The 19,312-nt window shown below is 37.2% G+C and overlaps 1 protein-coding gene across 2 annotated transcripts in view; it reads right to left on the bottom strand.

The window, feature by feature from the left end:
• ACAD11 (acyl-CoA dehydrogenase family member 11) overlaps positions 1-19,312 on the bottom strand; it is a 96,706-nt gene that overhangs the window by 50,044 nt on the left and 27,350 nt on the right. For both annotated transcript variants that reach the window (XM_009201710.2, XM_009201711.4), the window contains exons 8-11: positions 18,524-18,630; positions 16,885-17,011; positions 9,643-9,720; positions 8,818-8,956 (exon numbers count right to left, since the gene is read on the bottom strand). In XM_009201710.2, coding sequence (XP_009199974.1) covers positions 8,818-8,956; positions 9,643-9,720; positions 16,885-17,011; positions 18,524-18,630 — 451 coding nt within the window. The remainder of the gene's footprint in view (positions 1-8,817; positions 8,957-9,642; positions 9,721-16,884; positions 17,012-18,523; positions 18,631-19,312) is intronic.

The raw sequence follows: 19,312 nt of genomic DNA, 5'->3' as shown, positions 1-19,312 counted from the left end.
CGACATACACTTCATACAGGAGAGCTCCGGCTGGTATGTGGTAGGTGCCCCTCAGGGACGAAGCTTCCAGAGGAAGGAACAGAAAGCAATCTTTGCTGTTCTGCAGCCTCGACTGGTGATATCCAGGCAAATGGGGTTGGGAGTGAACCTCCAGCAAACTCCAGCAGACCTGCAGCAGAGTGGCCTGACTCAGAAGGAAAACTAACAAACAGAAAGGAATAGCATGAACAACAAAAAGGATACCTATACAAAAACTCCATCTGAAGGTCACCAACATCAAAGATCAAAGGTAGATAAATCCATGAAGATGAGGAAAAACCAGTGCAAAAAGGCTGAAAATTCCAAAAACCAGAAGGCCTCTTCTCCTCCAAAGGATCACAACCCCTCGCCAGCAAGGGAACAAAACTGGATGGAGAATGAGTTTGACGAATTGACAGAAGTAGGCTTCAGAAGGTGGGTAATAACAAACTCCTCTGAGCTAAAGGAGCATGTGCTAACCCAATGCAAGGAACCTAAGAACCTTGACAAAAGGTTACACGACTGGCTAACTAGAATAACCAGTTTAGAGAAGACCATAAATGACCTGATGGAGCTGAAAAACAGTGCGAGAACTTCGTGAAGTATACACAAGTATCAATAGCTGAATCAATCAAGCGAAAGAAAGGATATTAGAGACTGAAGATCAACTTAATGAAATAAAGCATGAAGACAAGATTAGAGAAAAAAGAATGAAAAGGAATGAACAAAGCCTCCAAGAAATATGGGATGATGTGAAAAGACCAAACCTAGGTTTGACTGGTGTATCTAAAAGTGATGGGGAGAATGGAACCAAGTTGGAAAACACTCTTCAGGATATTATCCAGGAGAACTTCCCCAACCTAGCAAGACAGGCCAAGATTCAAATTCACGAAATACAGAGAACACCACAAAGATACTCCTCAAGAAGAGCAACCCCAAGACACCAAGGTCAGATTCACCAAAGTTGACATGAAAGAAAAAATGTGAGGGGCAGCCAGAGAGAAAGGTCAGGTTACCCACAAAAGGAAGCCCATCAGACTAACAGTAGATCTCTCTGCAGAAACCCTACAAGCCAGAAAAGAGTGGCGGCCAATATTCAACATTCTTAAAGGAAAGAAATTTTTAACTCAGAATTTCATATCCAGCCAAACTGAACTTCATAAGAGAAGGAAAAATAAAATCCTTTACAGACAAGCAAATGCTGAGAGATTTTGTCACCACCAGGCCTGTCTTACAACAGCTCCTGAAGGAAGCACTAAATATGCAAAGCAAAAATGGGTACTAGCCACTTCAAAAACATACCAAATTGTAAAGACCATCGACACTATAAAGAAACTGCATCAACTAACAAGCAAAATAACCAGCTAGCTTCATAATGACAGGACCAAATTCACATATAACAATATTAACCTTAAATGTAAATGGGTTAAATGCCCCAATTAAAAGACACAAACTGGCAAATTGGATAAACAGTCAAGACCCATTGGTGTGCTGTATTCAGGAGCCCCATCTCACATGCACAGACACACATAGGCTCAAAATAAAGGGATGGAGGAAGATTTACCAAGAAAATGGAAAGCAAAACAAAAAAAAGCAGGGGTTGCAATCCTAGTTTCTAATAAAACAGACTTTAAACCAGTAAAGATTAAAAAAAAAAAAAAAAAGAAGGGCATTACATAATGATAAAGGGATCAATGCAACAAGAAGAGCTAACTATCCTAAATATATATGAACCCAAAACAGGAGCACCCAGATTCATAAAGCAAGTTCTTAGAGACTACAAAGAGACTTAGACTGCCACACAATAATAGTGGGAGACTTTAACACTCCACTGTCAATATTAGACAGATCAACGAGACAGAAAATTAACAAGGATATTCAGGACTTGAACTCAGCTCTGGACCAAGCTAACCTAATAGTCATCTACAGAACTCACCACCCCAAATTGAGAGAATATACATCCTTCTCAGCATCACATTGCACTTATTCTAAAATTGACCACATAATTGGAAGTAAAACACTCCTCAGAAAATGCAAAAGAATTGAAATCATAAAAAAAAGTCTCTCAGACCACAGTGCAATCAAACTAGAACTCAGGATTAAGAAACTCACTTAAAACCGCACATCTATATGGTAACTGAACAACCTGCTCCTGAATGACTACTGGGTAAATAATGAAATTAAGGCAGAAATAAATAAGTTATTTGAAACCGATAAGAACAAAGACACAATGTACCAGAATCTCTGGGACACAGCTAAAGCAGTATTTAGAAGGAAATTTTTAGCACTAAATGCCCACAGGAGAAAGCGGGAAAGATTTAAAATTGACATGCTAACATCACAATTAAAATAACTAGAGAAGCAAGTCACACAAATTCAAAAGCTAGCAGAAGACAAGAAATAACTAAGATCAGAGCAGAACTGAAGAAGATAGAGACAAGAAAAACCCTTCAAAAAACAAATGAATCCGGGAGCTGGTTTTTTGAAAAGATTAACTAAATAGACCACTAGCCAGACTAATAAAGAAGAGAAGAATCAAATAGACCCAATAAAAAATAATAAAGAGGATATCACCACTGATCCCACAGAAACACAAACTACCATCAGAGAACACTATAAATACCTCTATGCAAATAAACTAGAAAATCTAGAAGAAATAAACTCCTGGACACATATACCTTCCCAAGATTAAACCAAAAAGAAGTCAAATCCCTGAATAGACCAATAACAACGTCTGAAATTGAGGCAGTAATTAATAGCCTACCAACCAAAAAAACCCCAGGGCGGCCAGGAGCGGTAGCTCAAGCCTGTAATCCCAGCACTTTGGGAGGCCTAGAAGGGCGGATCACGAGGTCAGGAGATCAAGACCATCCTGGCTAACCCGGTGAAACCCCGTCTCTACTAAAAAATACAAAAAACTAGCCAGGCTAGGTGGGGAGTGCCTATAGTCCCAGCTACTCGGGAGGCTGAGGCAGAAGAATGGCGTAAACCCGGGAGGCGGAGCTTGCAGTGAGCTGAGATCCGACCACTGCACTCCAGCCTGGGCGACACAGACGGATTCACAGTTGAATTCTACCAGAGGAACAAAGAAGAGCTGGTACCATTACTTCTGAAACTATTCCAAACAATACAAAAAGAAGGACTCCTCCTTAACTCATTTTATGAGGCCAGTATCATCCTGATACCAAAACCTGGCAGAGACACAACAAAAAAAGAAAATTTCAGGCCAATATCCCTGATGAACATCGATGTGAAAATCCTCGATAAAATACTGGCAAACCGAATCCAGCAGCACATCTAAAAGCTTATACACCACAATCAAGTTGGCTTCATCCCTGGGATCCAAGGCTGGTTCAACATATGCAAATCAATCAATGTAATCCATCACATAAACAGAACCAATGACAAAAACCACATGATTGTCTCAACAGATGCAGAAAAGGCCTTTGATAAAATTCAACACCCCTTCATGCAAAAAACTCTCAATAAACTAGATATTGATAGAACGTATCTCAAAATAATAAGAGCTATTTATGACAAACCCACAGCCAATATCATATTGAATGGGCAAAAGCTGGAAGCATTCCCTTTGAAAACTGGCACAAGACAAGGGTGCCCTCTCTCACCATTCCTATTCAACATAGTATTGGAAGTTCTGGCCAGGGCAATCAGGCAAGAGAAAGAAATAAAGAGTATTTGAATAGGAAGAGAGGAAGTAAAATTGTCCCTGTTTGCAGATGACATGATTGTATATCTAGAAAACTCCATCATCGGCCAGGCGCAGTGGATCACACCTGTAATCCCAGCACTTTGGGAGGCCAAGGCGGATGGATCACCTGAGGTCAGGAGCTTGAGACCAGCCTGGTCAACATGGCAAAACCATGTCTCTACTAAAAGTACAAAAATTAGCTGGGCATGGTGGGAGGCGCCTGTGATCCCAGCTACTCAGGAGGCTGAGGCAGGAGAATTGCTTGAACCTGGGAGGTGGAGGTTGCAGTGAGCCAAGATTGTGCCACTACACTCCAGCTTGGGCGAGAAGAGCGAGACTCGTCTCAAAAAAAAAAAAAAAAAAAAAGGAAGAAAGAAAAAAGAAAACCCCAACGTCACAGCCCAAAATCTCCTTAAGCTGATAAGCAACTTCATCGAAGTCTCAGGATAAAAAATCAATGTGCAAAAATCACAAGCATTCCTATATACCAATAATAGACAAACAGAGAGCCAAATCTTGAGTGAACTCCCATTCACAATTGTTAGAGAATAAAATACCTAAGAATCCAACTTATAAGGGATGTGAAGGACCTCTTCAAGGAGAACTGCAAACCACTGCTCAAGGAAATATGAGAGGACACAACCAAATGGAAAAACATTCCAATGCTCATGGATAGGAAGAATCAATATCATGAAAATGGCCACACTGCCCAAAGTAATTTATAGATTGAATGCCATCCCCATCAAGCTACCATTGACTTTCTTCACAGAATTAGAAGAAAAACTACTTTAAATTTCATATGGAACCAAAAAAGAGCCCATATAGTCAAGACAATCCTAAGCAAAAAGAACAAAGCTGGAGGCATCATGTTACCTGACTTCAAACTATACTACAAGGCTACAGTAACAAAAACAGCATGGTCTTGGTACCAAAATAGATATATAGACCAATGGAAAAGAACAGAGGCCTCAGAAATAACACCACACGTCTACAACCATCTGATCTTTGACAAACCTGACAAAAACAAGCAATGTGGGAAGGATTTCCTATTTAATAAATGGTGTTGGGAAAACTGGCTAGTCACATGCAGAAAGCAGAAACTGGATCCCTTCCTTACACCTTATACAAAAAATAACTCAAGATGGATTAAAAACTTAAATGTAAGACCTAAAACGACAAAAACCCTAGAAGAAAACCTAGGCAATACCATTCAGTACATAGGCATGGGCAGAGACTTCATGACTAAAATACCAAAAGCAATGACAACAAAAGCCAGAATAGACAATGGGATCTAATTAAATGAAAGAGCTTCTGCACAGCAAAAGAAACTATCACCAGAGTGAAAAGGCCACCTGCAGAACGGGAGAAAATTTTTGCAATCCATCCATCTGACAAAGAGCTAATATCCAGAATCTACAAAGAACTTAGACAAATTTACAAGAAAAAACCAAAAAACCCCATCCATCAAAAAGTGGGCAAAGGATATGAACAGACACTTCTCCAAAGCAGACATTTATGTGGCCAACAAACATATGAAAAAAAGCTAATCATCACTGGTCATTAGAGAAATGCAAATCAAAACCACAATGAGATACCATCTCACACCAATTAGAATGGTGATCATCAAAAAGTTAGGAAACAATAGATGCTGGAGAGGATGTGGAGAAATAGGAAAGCTTTTACACTGTTGGTGGGAGTATAAATTAGTTCAACCATTACGGAAGACAGTGTGGCGATTCCTCAAAGATCTAGAACCATTTGACCCAGCGATCCCATTACTGGATATATACCCAAAGGATTATAAATCATTCTACCACAAACACACATGCACATGTATGTTTATTGCAGCACTATTTACAATAGCAAAGACTTGGAACCAACCCAAATGCCCATCAATGATAAACTGGATAAAGAAAATGTGGCACATACACACCATGGAATACTATGCAGCCATAAAAAAACGGAAGAGTTCCTGTCCTTTGCAGGGACATGGATGAAGCTGGAAACCATCATTTTCAGCAAACTAATACAGGAACAGAAAACCACAGACTGCATGTTCTCACTCATAAGTGGGAGTTGAACAATGAGAACACATGGACACAGGGAGGGGAACATCACATATCAGCGCCTGTCGCAAGGTAAGGGGCTAGGGGAGAGATAGCATTAAGAAAAACACCTAATGTAGATGACAGCAAACCCCTATGGCACATGTACACCTATGTAACAAACCTGCACGTTCTGCGCATGTATCCCAGAACTTAAAGTATATAAACAAATATCAGCCCAAAGGCCCCCAAATTTTCTAGTAATAGCTTTAGAATTAAAGTTGCTATTTTCAACATTCCAATACACAATATTGTATGACTTATTGAAGGGGGGAAAAAGGGCAAACTGGAAGACTATGTATGTTTCCCATATGTTTTATAACTATTTGGGAAATGATCTGGGTGACTTAAGTAGAAATTCATCTTTTATACTTAAGAAACCTCTTGAAGTATTTACTCAACATCAATTATACTGCCTTCTTCATCTGCTTTGGAAATGACCCAAAACACAATGCTTAAGGCCTTCATGGTATCTCCACCACAAAGAGAAAATGCCTAGTTTTCTATTTATAGTTTTACACAACTTGTTTGCTTAGGAGACTTGCTCATCATTTCTTAGTCAAATCAAATCTCTGTCCAATTTTAAAATTTCAGCAATTTAGTTATCTCATAAAGGCAGTACAACTGATGGACTCATGAAATTTTAATGCTAGAGAAAAATCCATGACCATCTAGTGAAAAGTGAGTTAACAGGTCAAATAATAAAACAGTGGCAGAGCTCCATCTGCAAAAGAAGTCTTTGGTAGCATTATTTTTCATATTATGATCCATTAGTGCACTATGAAATCAACTTAATGGAATATAGCTAGCATTCTCTAAAAAACTTAATAGAACAAAATATAATGCATTAGATTAGACTCAGTGGAAAACATCCAAATGCACTTGCATGTAGTAAGAGAAACTCTTGTTTTGTGAAACTTCTGTTTCAATGATATACATCTATCCATTCATCCATCCATCCATCCATCCATTCTGAACATATACATATACCTATATATTCTACAAATTGGATCACAATATAAAATATAAAATATATTTCTTACTATGAGTAGCAATCAAAAATTAGCATTCAGTTCCCTTTCCACAAAATCATGCTACCTATGTAGAATGATGTAATAGCCTTACACAGTTGAGACGAAATCTTTAGAAGCTCTGTGAATAGATTTTACTTTTACAGTAGCTTATCATCTGAATACAATGTAGTACAGCAGTAATTTGATAAATCAGTGTTTGGAAAAGAGAAAATCATTTCAGGGACAAGTTCAACCATTATGAGAACTCTACAAACTATTTTAACGATGCCAAAGAAATGAGACAAAGTCCAGTGTGGAAAATCCAGACTGCATTTTGTCTCAGAAGTCCAGTATTGCCTTATATACCTCTTTCTGGCGGCCTACATTAACTTGTTTTTGGTAGAGCTTTAGCACCAGGGCCATATATAAACACAAAAGGCAATACTGAGGTATATCTTGTACAGGGATGGGCCTGCCATTGGATATTGTACCATAATCATCCTACCACAAATCAAGTGCTAGTCCTTGATTGGTAGCATTAGGATAATCAGAGTAATTTGAAAAAAATATATATTCCCAGGGTCTACCCTAGATATACTGAATCAGAATCTCTAGGGATGGAGGCTGGGAATCTAGATTTTTCAAAAGTTCCTTAGGTGGTTCTTCTGCAAATCCAGGTTTTAAGATACCTCCTACAGACTACATTCCAGGTTTACTCCTTTCATTTTACTTTTTTAAAAATTGGCCTCCTTCCTTCATCTTTTCAATTTGATGTTCACCTCAAAATCCTTGGAGGCATCCTTGACTCTTCCATTAATACCCCATATCCAATCAGGATATCCTCATGGCTCTGCCTTTAAAATATATTTAGAATCCTGCTACTTATCACCCACTGCACTACTACCACCCCAGTCTAAACCACCATTATCTCTCACCGGGATTATTGCCACGGACTCTCTGCTTCCCTCTTACCCTCCTTTGGTCAACTCTCAACATAGCAGTCAAGGTGATCCTTTCAAAACTGAAGTTACAACTTATCACTAATCTGCTCAAAATTCCCATTGGCTCATCCTTTCAATGAAGGTATAAGCCCCTCTTATTTGCCCTATAAAGCTCAAAATATGAGGCCCTTACCTCTCTGATCTCTTTGCCTATTATTTTCCTGGCCACACTGGCCTCTCTGGTTATTACTGGAATACATCAATTACACTCTTGCCTTTTCTGTTCCCTCTGCTATAAAAACTCTTTCCCCATATAACAGCATGGCTAACTCAAGCAATCACCTTATACAAGTTATTATCAAATGTCATTTTCTCAATGAGGCCTATCCTGACCATTCTATTTAAAAATGTAACCGATATTCCCTGTACTTCCAATTTCAGAGCTCCCCTATTCTGCTGGTTTTTTCCCAAAGCACTTTTCATCTTCAAACTTATTACATAAGTTTGAAATTTACTTATTATAATTATTATTTATTTTTGTCTCTTTGTATGTCAACTAGATCCTTGAAGGAAGGCATCTCTGTGTATTTTATTCACTGATATACCATTGCAAGAACACAGAACACTGCCTGGGACATAGTAGGTAATCAGTAAATAATTGGTAAATGAATGGTTTATTCATTTGGTGAATGAACAGTGAGGCTAACCAAAAGATCTGAAACTCTCTATCCATTCCAACTAGTAATAGAAATATCCAATTCCCAATCAGGAAACTGAGATCCTTACATGACCAATCCCTTTGGTGGCTAATTTTTTTCACCAATACTCTTAATTGTAATGATATTTAACAAAAGAATAGTCCAATGAAAATTTCAAATCCATTTCTTACATTTAAATCAAAGTAACTGAAAAATAAAATTATAGCCAAATTCGTAAGTCAATAACTTTGTATAAAAACACATTCTTAGATAGAAATTTTAAACACTGATCAAAATATTAGGAAAAAATCTGTTTTCAATTAATGTAGTAACCTGGTGCTTGGCAGTTAAAGACATCTGGAGCAAAAAAGCATTTTCCTGTTTCTTCAGCAATCAAGGCATAGTCCACGTTGCTGAGACCGCTGACAGCCGGCAAAAACAAGTTCCAGAGACCCTCGGCTTTAGCCATTTCCTGTCAAGGTGATGAACACGCCAGAGTGACCATAATTTACCAGGACTCACACTAGTTTATTTCTTTTTAAAATATTGGTATTTATGACCTTTGAAATTTAAAAACACTTATGGAGTTATTTATTTTACTGTATTCTCCAGTGAGCAAAACCAAGTTCTTACTAATTCATTATAAATCAACAGTTTAACCACTAATAAAATGTCTTTTCCTCCAAGCTTCCTTGGATTTGGCTGAAAAATTAAGTTGGCTACTTGAGAATTTCTTATTGAATCAGAACTATTACAATCTCCCACATTTGAGTACAATATGCCAAATACACTACTTTGTGCATTTTAATTTCTTACATGAATCGATGTTAAGATTTGAAAAACATGAAATTTAGATTAATTCTATGTGGGACAAATGACCTGCCTTGACTTCAGTCTCAATTCAGTGATGGCTAATAATGAATAGTTTTAATCATATTTTTCCCTTTGAACAGCTGTAAGAGGTTGTCTTCATTACTACCATATATAGAACACTACCTAGCCTAATTTGTATGTTATGGACTCTATTAACTTGCTTTTTTAAAAGGTTATATTGATATAATTTTCCTCTACATATATAACAATAGCAACAACAAACTAAGGTCTAGGGTCTCAAAAAACACTTGCATATGAATTTTCCAGCGTTAAAGATTTTCTTACCTTGAGTTTATCAATCACTAAAGGTCTTCCCCACTTGTTCACTGAATTTTCATTTTGAACATAGAACTCAATTACCTCCTTAAAGTAATAAAAGAAAAAAATTTCATTAGCTAAAGTTAATACAAAGTAAACAACATAATAAACTGCTAATATCTAAAATAAACATTTTTAGGCGAAGATGCTTTTTCAGCTATTATTAAACCAGACGCAGAAGCATAAAACATTCTAAAGGTTTACTGATCACAAAATCATGCTGCCACAATATTAGATAGTAGGCTGCTAAAATCTTATACCAAGACTTGAGTGTTTCATTTCTAGCAATATGGCAAACTAGACAGTCATAGAAACCCCTCAACTAAAAACATTGGGTAAAATATTAAAAATAGTTTTTAAATACATTTATTAATACATAGCCGTGCTGGAAGGAAAATAAGAAAATTCCTTGGAGGCCAGAAACAAAAAAGCCTGCTTTTCAAGTGTGAGCACACATTGCAGCCAAGTTTGCCCAGGGCATATAGGCTGATCTATGTTAGCCTAGGTAGGCCCTAGGTTTTAATGGGCCACATAGGCAGGAGTCAGACACAGTCAAATGCCTCAAACATGGCAAGAGGGAGGATCAAAGATCAGCTCTTCCCTCCACCAAAGCTAGGCTGCTTGATGGGTAAAACCTAAGTGGAAGAAAATTTAAAAAGCAAAAATAAACAGAAAACCCACCCCTCAGAAGTAGACCACGGAAATACAGGCCTTTATATAGGTCTTAGCTCTGGTTGGAATAGACAAAATAAACACTTCTAACTGAAGCCTGTCTTCACCCAAGTTTGGGACTGAATTCATAGACTTATGGGGCTCTAAAACTGCAAGCCAACATTTAAGTTTGCAATGTTTCTGGTGACAGTGCCTGCTAACACATGGCAGATGCGAAAACAAATCCTATCTGTAGGAAAGAGCTTTAAACAAAGCCTTAAATAACTTTCACAGATAAAATTCCAGAACATGAGTTCAAAATAAAAAAGGTACTTATCACTCAAGGAAACAAGCCACCATTAGTAAGAGTTAGCAAAAACAATCATTCACCCAGACAGAATTGCACTTCCCAAAGACTATAAATAGAGTAATGATCAGTCACAGGACATAAACTATTTGTGTTTAACATATTTCAAGAATAAAGGAAGAAATTAAAAGCATAACAAAGGGCTATCAAAAGTGACCAGGCACATTTGAAAAAGAATTGAATAAAACCTAAAGAAAGGAAAACCATAGAAATGAAACTTAAAAACTCTATGGCAGTGATTCCCAAATTTTGGTGGCTCTAAGAATCTCCTGGGGAACTTGGTAAAAATATGGGGGCCTAAGCTGTGTCCTACTTCAATGAACCTGCACTTCTGTGTCCTTTACTAGCTTAAGCAATTCTCACACACTCCAAAATCTGAAAACAGTTACTCTGTGGATGTTGAAAAGTAGATTAGATAACAGCTGAAAAAACAAGTCATAAATTGGAAGAAAGATCTGAAGAAATTTCTCAGAATGATGCACAGAAACTCAAAAGAAGGCAAATATGAGTGGTAAAGGAATATAACGAATTCAAAGAGAAGTTCTAACATAAGTCTAACTGGAGTCCCAGACACAAAGAATGAAGAGACGCAATATTTGGAAAAATTACTCTTAAAAGTTTTTGGAACTGATACGACAGCAATCCTCAAATTTGGAAAGCCAATGAGGCCAGAGCATAGTAAAATTACAGAACATTAAAGAGAAAGAAAAGTTCTTAAAAAGAGAAAGAGGAAGTTGCCTCCTTAGCACAGTAGGCAGTGTATCAGTCTCAAAATCTGAAAAAGAGAAAGAAGAGGGGGAAAAAAGAAAGATTACTGATAATTAAACAACAGTTAAGATTGACAGCTGACTTCTCAAAGCAACAAATGAAGCCAGAAATCACTGGGATAATAGCTTCAATTGCTGAGAGAAAATAACTGTCACTGCAAAATTCTATATTCAATAAAACTATCTTTATAGAACTAGGGCAAAATAAAGGTATTAACAATAAGTAAAGTCATTGACACCTCTCCCCAGCAAGGAAAAAGGAAAACAAAACAAAACAAAACAAAAAAAAGAAAAGAAAAATAAATGAAAGGTTTACTAGCACATTCACACTAAAGGAACTTGACCTAGAAGAAACATCTGAGTTGCAAGAAGGAATAGTAAATAAAATGATAAATAGGTAGGTAAACTTAAAATTTTAAACTATAATCCCAGCATTTGGGGAAGCCAAGGTAGGCCACAAATTCAAGGCTGGCCAGAATCAGAATTCTGGCCAGAGGTCAGAAATTCAAGGCTGGCCAACATAATCAAACCCATCTCTACCAAAATATACAAAAATTAGTTGAGTGTGGTGGCACATGGCTATAGTCCCAGCTACTCAGGAGGCTGAGGCAGGAGAATCACTTGAACACTTGAACCTAGGAAGCAGAGGTTGCAGTGAGCTGAGATCGCCCCACCTCACTCCAGCCTGGGTGACAGAATGAGACTGTCTCAAAAAAAAAAAAAAGAAAAAGCCAGATAAAACAATAACAATCTCTAATTTATACAACTAAAATAATCAATATAGAACAAAAATATTGGAGTATAACCCCATTTTCCAATATTTTGCTATTATAGTATCTCTGTATGTTTCTACACTTAGGCTAGTGGTATTACTTACAAACATTGTCAAAACTCTTAATCCATATTATCCAATTATTTTCCAAATCATTCTTATCAATTTACACTCATATAACAATGTACTAAAATGTTGCTTTCATTGAAGCATGGCTAGTCTACAGTATTGCTGTATTTAGTGAAAACCTCAAGAAGGCAAAGGTCTGCTCTTTCAAAGGTACCAGGATGAATAGCCCTTGTCATTTCTGTCAGGAAGTCAGTTAAATTGGAAGATTTCCTGTTTGGGGTTGTTTATTATTTCCATCCCTTATACTGCCTTGGAAATATTCAGTGCTACTGTGTTTGAAAAGAAATATGTAATACATTTCTCATTTTCTAATCTCTGACCACCTTTTCTCATCTCTGATCACAGTCTGAAGAAATTAAATTATGCCAGTGTTTATATAATTATTTTAAAATTTGTATTATTTAATACTTTGAGTTCTAAATTTTATCCATTTAGATATTTGCAAAGTTTATTTGTGGCATGGTAGGATTCAAAATTAAATAAAATTCCTCACTACAAAGAACACTTCTTTGGTTCTTAAAGTAAGAAAAGTAATTTATAGTTAATAGCCAAAAGCAGAAACTAGGCTTGGTGCCTGGTCAATCTTCCCAAAATATCACCTGTAGCATTCTGTGTCCTCATTCACTGACAGAGATACTAATTTTGAGTATGTTGGTTGGTTCAGCATCTTAAATCTGAGCCTACAAATAATTTTGCAAAATGTTTTTCATTTTAAACTGAAGTCTACTAGAAAGAAGCAACAGAGTTCATCCTTAGTACATTAGACTCAGTAGGGAAGTATGATTAATGTTACCATGAATGCTAAAAGTGTGTTCTCAGTGTGTTATGTTGCTAGTTCCTGTTTTACATGCTATTTTTACGATGTCTTACCACTTTAAATTGGCTTAAACTGGCTTTTAATATTTTCATAGATATGGGTTATGTTCTCACTTTACAATATTCAAGGGGTTTCAAAAGGTCATTAGAAAAGTTTAAATGAGGCTTATGTTTTCTCATTATAGAAAATTTGAAAGTACCTAAAAATATAAAGAAAAAGTCATCAAGAATCTCAGTAGTTAAAGACAAGTGCTGTTAAAGTATTGTATTATATGATACAACCTATTTTCTAGAAATGACTGTTTTGGTTTCCGTAAACTTAGTTATAATAATGTTGGATAGAATCTTATATAGATTTTTCCCTCTTTCATTTTGAAAAAGCTATTTACTTTTCTCCAAATATAATCTCCAAATAATATCCTCTAATATGCTACACAGAGATTTGTATTGTTCACAATCATTCTACAGAATAAAACATTTTTACAGATGTTGGTACAGTACGACTTTTTTAAAAGAAGAAAAAGCTCACATTATCAGATATGGCTATGTCTCAGATTTAAAGGATCTTCAAAGATTGTGGCTTTTCTGGTGACACAAAACATTGGCAATCTTCCCTTTAAAGCCACAGGCTGCTTTTTTATTTATCTTAAAGCACTTCCTTTTATTGCAGATTTTTTGTACATATTTCAATAGCTGCATGATACAAAGTTCAGCAGAGTATCACAACCTAACTTGTGATACCTCTTCTGTGCTACAGTTTCTCTTATGTGCTTATTCACATTTACCAATGAAAGAACAAGCCTGCCTGGTTTCCTCTGCCAATTCTGGCCTCTCCTCTGAATGATGGGCTGGTTCCAAGTACTAGCATGCTATCAGATAGGCTTCATTTTAGAGAAAGTAGGTCGGAATCAGGCAGTAACCAGGGAGGATAGACAACCTGAGATTTCTGCCCAATCCCTACCACCTTCCCCCATCCCCCCCAAAAAGAAAAGTTGGCCAGGTGCGGTGGCTCACACCTGTAATCCCAGTGCTCTGGGAGGCTAAGGCGGGAGGACTGCTTGAAGCCAGTAGTTCTGGGCAACAGAGTGAGACCTGGTCTCTACAAAAAAATGTAAAAATTAGCCCAGTATGGTGGCATATTCCTGTAATCCCAGCTACTCAGGAGGCTGAGTTGGGTGGTTTGCTTGAGCCCTGGAGTTTGAGGCTGCAGTGAGCTAGGATCACATCATACACTCCAGTTTGGAGACACAGCAAGACCTTGTCTCTTGAAAAATAAAAATAAAAATAAAAAAATTAAAAAAATAAAATAAAATAAATAAATAAATAAATAAATAAATAAATAAATAAAAGGCCGGGTGCGGTGGCTCATGCCTGTAATCCCAGCACTTTGGGAGGCCGACGTGGGCAGATCACGAGGTCAGGAGTTCAAGACCAGCCTGGCCAATATGGTGAAACTCCATCCCTACTAAAAATACAAAAATTAGCCAGGCGTGGTGGCAGGTGCCTGTAGTCCCAGTTACTTGGGAGGCCGAGGCAGAAGAATCGCTTAAACCCAGGAGGCAGAGGTTGCAGTGGGCCGAGATGGTGCCACTGCACTCCAGCCTGGGCAACAGAGCGAGACTACATTGAAAACAAAAACAAAAAAAAGCCAAAGCATGGAGGACCCTCCTCTAGGGCACTAAATCTCATGTTGAAGCCCTGGCTTCTTTGAAACAGATCATTTGCTTTTTTGTTGCTGTTGAGACAGGGTCTCACTCTGTTGCCCAGGCTGTAGTGCAGTGGCACAATCTTGGCTCCCTGCAACCTCTGCCTCCCAGGTTCAAGCGATCCTCCCAAGTAGCTGGGACTAGAGGTGTGCACCACGTCGGGCTAATTTTTGTATTTTTAGTGGAGACTGGGTTTGCACCATGTTGCCCAGGCTGGTCTCAAACTCCTAGGCTCAAGCCATCCACCAGCCTCGGCCTCCCACAGTGCTGTGATTACAGGCTTGAGCCAGCATACTGGCCCATTTGCATTTTTTGGAGGGCTGTTGCAGCCTTCTCTCTGGGGGCAAACACTACTGTTATAACAGGTTGTAAGATACCAACCCAAGCAGTCGTCCATGTGCAGGTAATTTTTAAATCAAACATCTTGACTTCTTTTCCTTTCTTATTTTTGCTGTCTATATAAGCCAATCACACGGGGCTCCATTGTGGGAAAATGGTTGCCACTTGTGCTACAACCTTCTTTCAAAATTCTTTTGAGATATGGCTTCCGTTGTTTCATTATTCTAGGGGTTAATCCATCCTGCTTTCCAAATCTAATTTCCATTCTCTTTTCAAAACCTTAATTCCTCTGATATGTCCCTCTTCTATTTTCAAGCGTATACCAATTTATTCCATTTTATAAACAAACTTTATTATTTATTAAATTGGATTTTATTTGAGGGAGGGGAAGACAATGTTGAATTCCCACTGCTATCTTAACCTAAAAGTGTTGCATTCCCTTTTTAATACTCAAAAGCTCACAGTTTTAAAAATCGGAATTGAACAAATACTAACTAGATCAGAAAATATTCAACAAGATACTTTAGTCACTAAACACATGTGAGAGGTGACTATTTTAGAATTTCCTCACTTTAAGTAGTATTTTTAAAAGAAATTATACCCTATTCTGAGACAAAGTTAATCTCAAGCCAGATATTTACTAAAGATATAATATTTATATAATTCAAGCAATAGCACAAACTGTCCTACAAACATATATTAGCTCTGAACATTTCTGTTGAAAGGATTTTGGTCTCTTTCAGTTCCCTATTTGATTTTGCCAGGCTAGTTGCAGATCTCTCAGAATCATAGATGATTAAAATGAGAATGTATTGTATATTTAGTCATACCTACTCACATTGTAGAGGAAAATACTGAGGCCACTAAAGACCACCTAACACAAGGCCACCTAACTTGTGACAGGAATAGACTAGAATAAAACCATTTGCATTTCTACACCAGTGTTCTACCCACATACACACACCCTGCCCCACCTCCCTTACATATTTTTGTAAAAGTTTTTTAATATTTTCCTCACAACATTTATCATCTCTTGTTTAGTGTCTTCCTTTCCTGCTAAAGTCTAAGCTTCACATGAGCATAAGCCCTGTATGTCTTATTATTTATTTACATTCGGTAGCCCTCCAGGTGCCTAAGCCATCATCAAGTACCCAATAATTATTTGGTAACTGAATGAATGGATGTTCCATGTTGCCTCTCTACTCTCAGTGAACTTATTGAAACTAAATGCCTTAAAATAGTAGCTTATAGGGAAGAGGGGTGGTAGTATCTGTGAACAGCTTGAAATGATATGTAAAATTCTCTAGGTGTGTCTATCTTGTATAGTCAACACTTCTCATTAAATTGTCAAAGGGGTCCATATTTACAAAAAAAAAAAAAAAAGATAATGCCTTAGGACAAGCCCCCAAAGTAGTGTTTTACTCTAATATATTTAGGCTCCCAATTTTAAAACTACTAATTCTCTTTGGCTTAATTATAAAGCCACAGACTTATCTATGCATTCCCTGGGTTCTATCGTGGCTCAATGCTAACGTGAGAAGAAGAATCCAGGTAAGGACTGACTGAAGAAAATGACACCATGCTTCTCCTATAAGCAGAAATCACAGAAGTATTCATCGATAGTCCTTTAGCACAAATACATTCTGTTTATATAATACTCACCTTTTCAGCTGGAAGAATGTGTTGTTTCATGAAATGCTTCACCTTGGTAAGAACTTCCTGACCTTTCCGAGTCTGTACAAACAACTGTCCAGTACTATCAATCTGTGGTAGTACAGTACTGAAAGTTCTTTGCCAAAGGAAAAAAGGTTACAAAGATGTCCAAAGATCATCATTACATATTTCTAATATAACGTGAAGTTTCCTCAGCTACCCAAAAAATATCCCCTAGAAGGAGGAGCTGTATTTTATATTTTAAAAAAGTCTTTCATATTGTGGACTGAATGTAGAATCTCTTATATTTTAAACATTTAACTTTAATGCTTAAAGCACTATTTGGGGAAAACATATAGGCCTGGCATCACCTCAAGCAATGTTAGTGATAGATGCAGGAGGCACAGAGTCTTGTCTGGACGTGCCCACGACGGACTGGGGGGCACGCCTGCACACTGGGGGAATGGGGTGGAGCCACCGGGAATTTGAGCCTTATGTAGGGGGAGGAGCCTGGCCTCTTCAGCTAGCGTGTGGTAGCCTGGCATTCAATCTGTGAGGTGGGAGCCTCTTGGCAGGACCATCTCTTTCTTTGCGGAGAGCTTTCTTTCCGCGTAATAAATCGGCCCTCCTCACCCTTTAATGTGTCTGTGTGCCTATTTTTTCCTGTGAGACGAGAACCTGGATTTTAGCTGAACTAAGGAGCAAAAAATCCTGCTTCATTAGTTTTGAATCTTTATTGAAGTCACCTGTCAGAATCTCCAAAAGAAAAAGCAAAGAAGTTGAACACAAATAATCATTATTCTTAGTATTAATACATGCCTCACAAATACAGCTGCTGAATATTAGATCTGTAGAACAGAAAACCAAACACTGCATGCTCTCTCTTACTCATAAGTGGGAGTTGAACAAACCACCATGGCACATACATACCTATGTAACAAACCTGCAGGCTCTGCACATTTATCCCGGAACTTAAAAATAAATTAAAATAAAACAAAGAAGACCTGTAAAGGTCATTATGAAGCACAACAGAATCAATTGTAATGGTGTAGAGAGAACAAATACTCATCTATAAGATAAATTGGAAAAAGCAATTGCCCTAACATTATGCCATGGGTACTTGTGGCTTAAGCAGAATTTCTGGGACAGCATCACACATGCATTTGGTAAGCAATGGGAATGTAACTGGCAAAGTGTGTTCGATGCTTGAAAAAGTGCTCCCGCTGATGAAGACATGATGATGGGTTTCAAAGATGCTTATGAAATGTCTGAATAAAACTTAATGAAATATAACAGTGGAACAGAACAATATTTCTAAATTAATAAATCATCTTATATAATGCATTTTTAAAATTAGGTATATGTAAGTGACTTAAATATTAGAAAGAAACACTTGAGAGTTTTATCTATATCCTTAAAAGTTTACACATTCAAGTGGCACAAAAATACTTTTAAACTTAAATATGGAGATTTTCTTTATGTTTTAGGTCAATTTGTTTTTAGGCATAGAAGAGATTTACCAAAAAAAAACTATCGTGATTGGCAGCAGTATGCAATAAAAATAATCCCTACTCCCCTAAAGTTTATAACCTTCACATACCCAATAAAGGCTCTAATTTCAGTTAGCCAAGGAATCTGTTTTCCTTACCGTTTGGAGAGTTGTAGTCCAGTTTCTGCCAGAGGTTGCACAACATTGGCAAATAAAAAGCTATCCTCAGATGAATTATTTCCCAGAAGATATCTGCTATATATCCCCTACAAATAAACGTAGAACAATTAAAATTCATTGGAAACCGTCCTTCAACTATCCAATCAATCTTTCCAGTTTCTCAGTTATGTGGGACATTATACTCACACGGTATGAAGATGTAAAACAGACTATCAATGATATCAATGTACATGCAGGAGTAATTATACCCTTCTAAAGAGTCATACTCATATCATCCAGTTAACGCACTCTCATCCTAACATAATTCTAATTTATAATCAAATCAAACTCGAAAATGATCTCAGCAGTTACCAAAGATACCAAGTCTGCAAGTTATTTCACCTCTAAAGATCACTACCCTCCTTCATAATGGGGGAAAATCTAAAGAAACAAAAATAAGATTAAAAAAACTATAAAATCAAAGGGAAGACAATGAGATGATCTCTAAGAACATTTTATCTCATTTTTGGGCCCCTAATTTAGGTAAAACTGTCTCTTTTGAACAGTGTTAGTTGAATGCTAATCAGTGTTTCTTTGATAATTCTCCATTTCTGTACTATCAACATAATAAACTCTTTCCTCTCCCCTAAAAACAAACATCACTTTATATGATTCTTTATACAATAAAACACTGTAATAGTTCTTCTATCATATTCAATTTTATATTTCCAATGAGATTGGAATGTTTATGATCATCTTGAAAGCTACTACATGTACAATATACATAGT

The sequence above is a fragment of the Papio anubis genome, chromosome 2, assembly GCF_008728515.1.
Source record: "Papio anubis isolate 15944 chromosome 2, Panubis1.0, whole genome shotgun sequence".
Lineage (NCBI taxonomy): Eukaryota > Metazoa > Chordata > Mammalia > Primates > Cercopithecidae > Papio > Papio anubis.
This window is presented reverse-complemented; position numbering and strand designations above follow the sequence as displayed.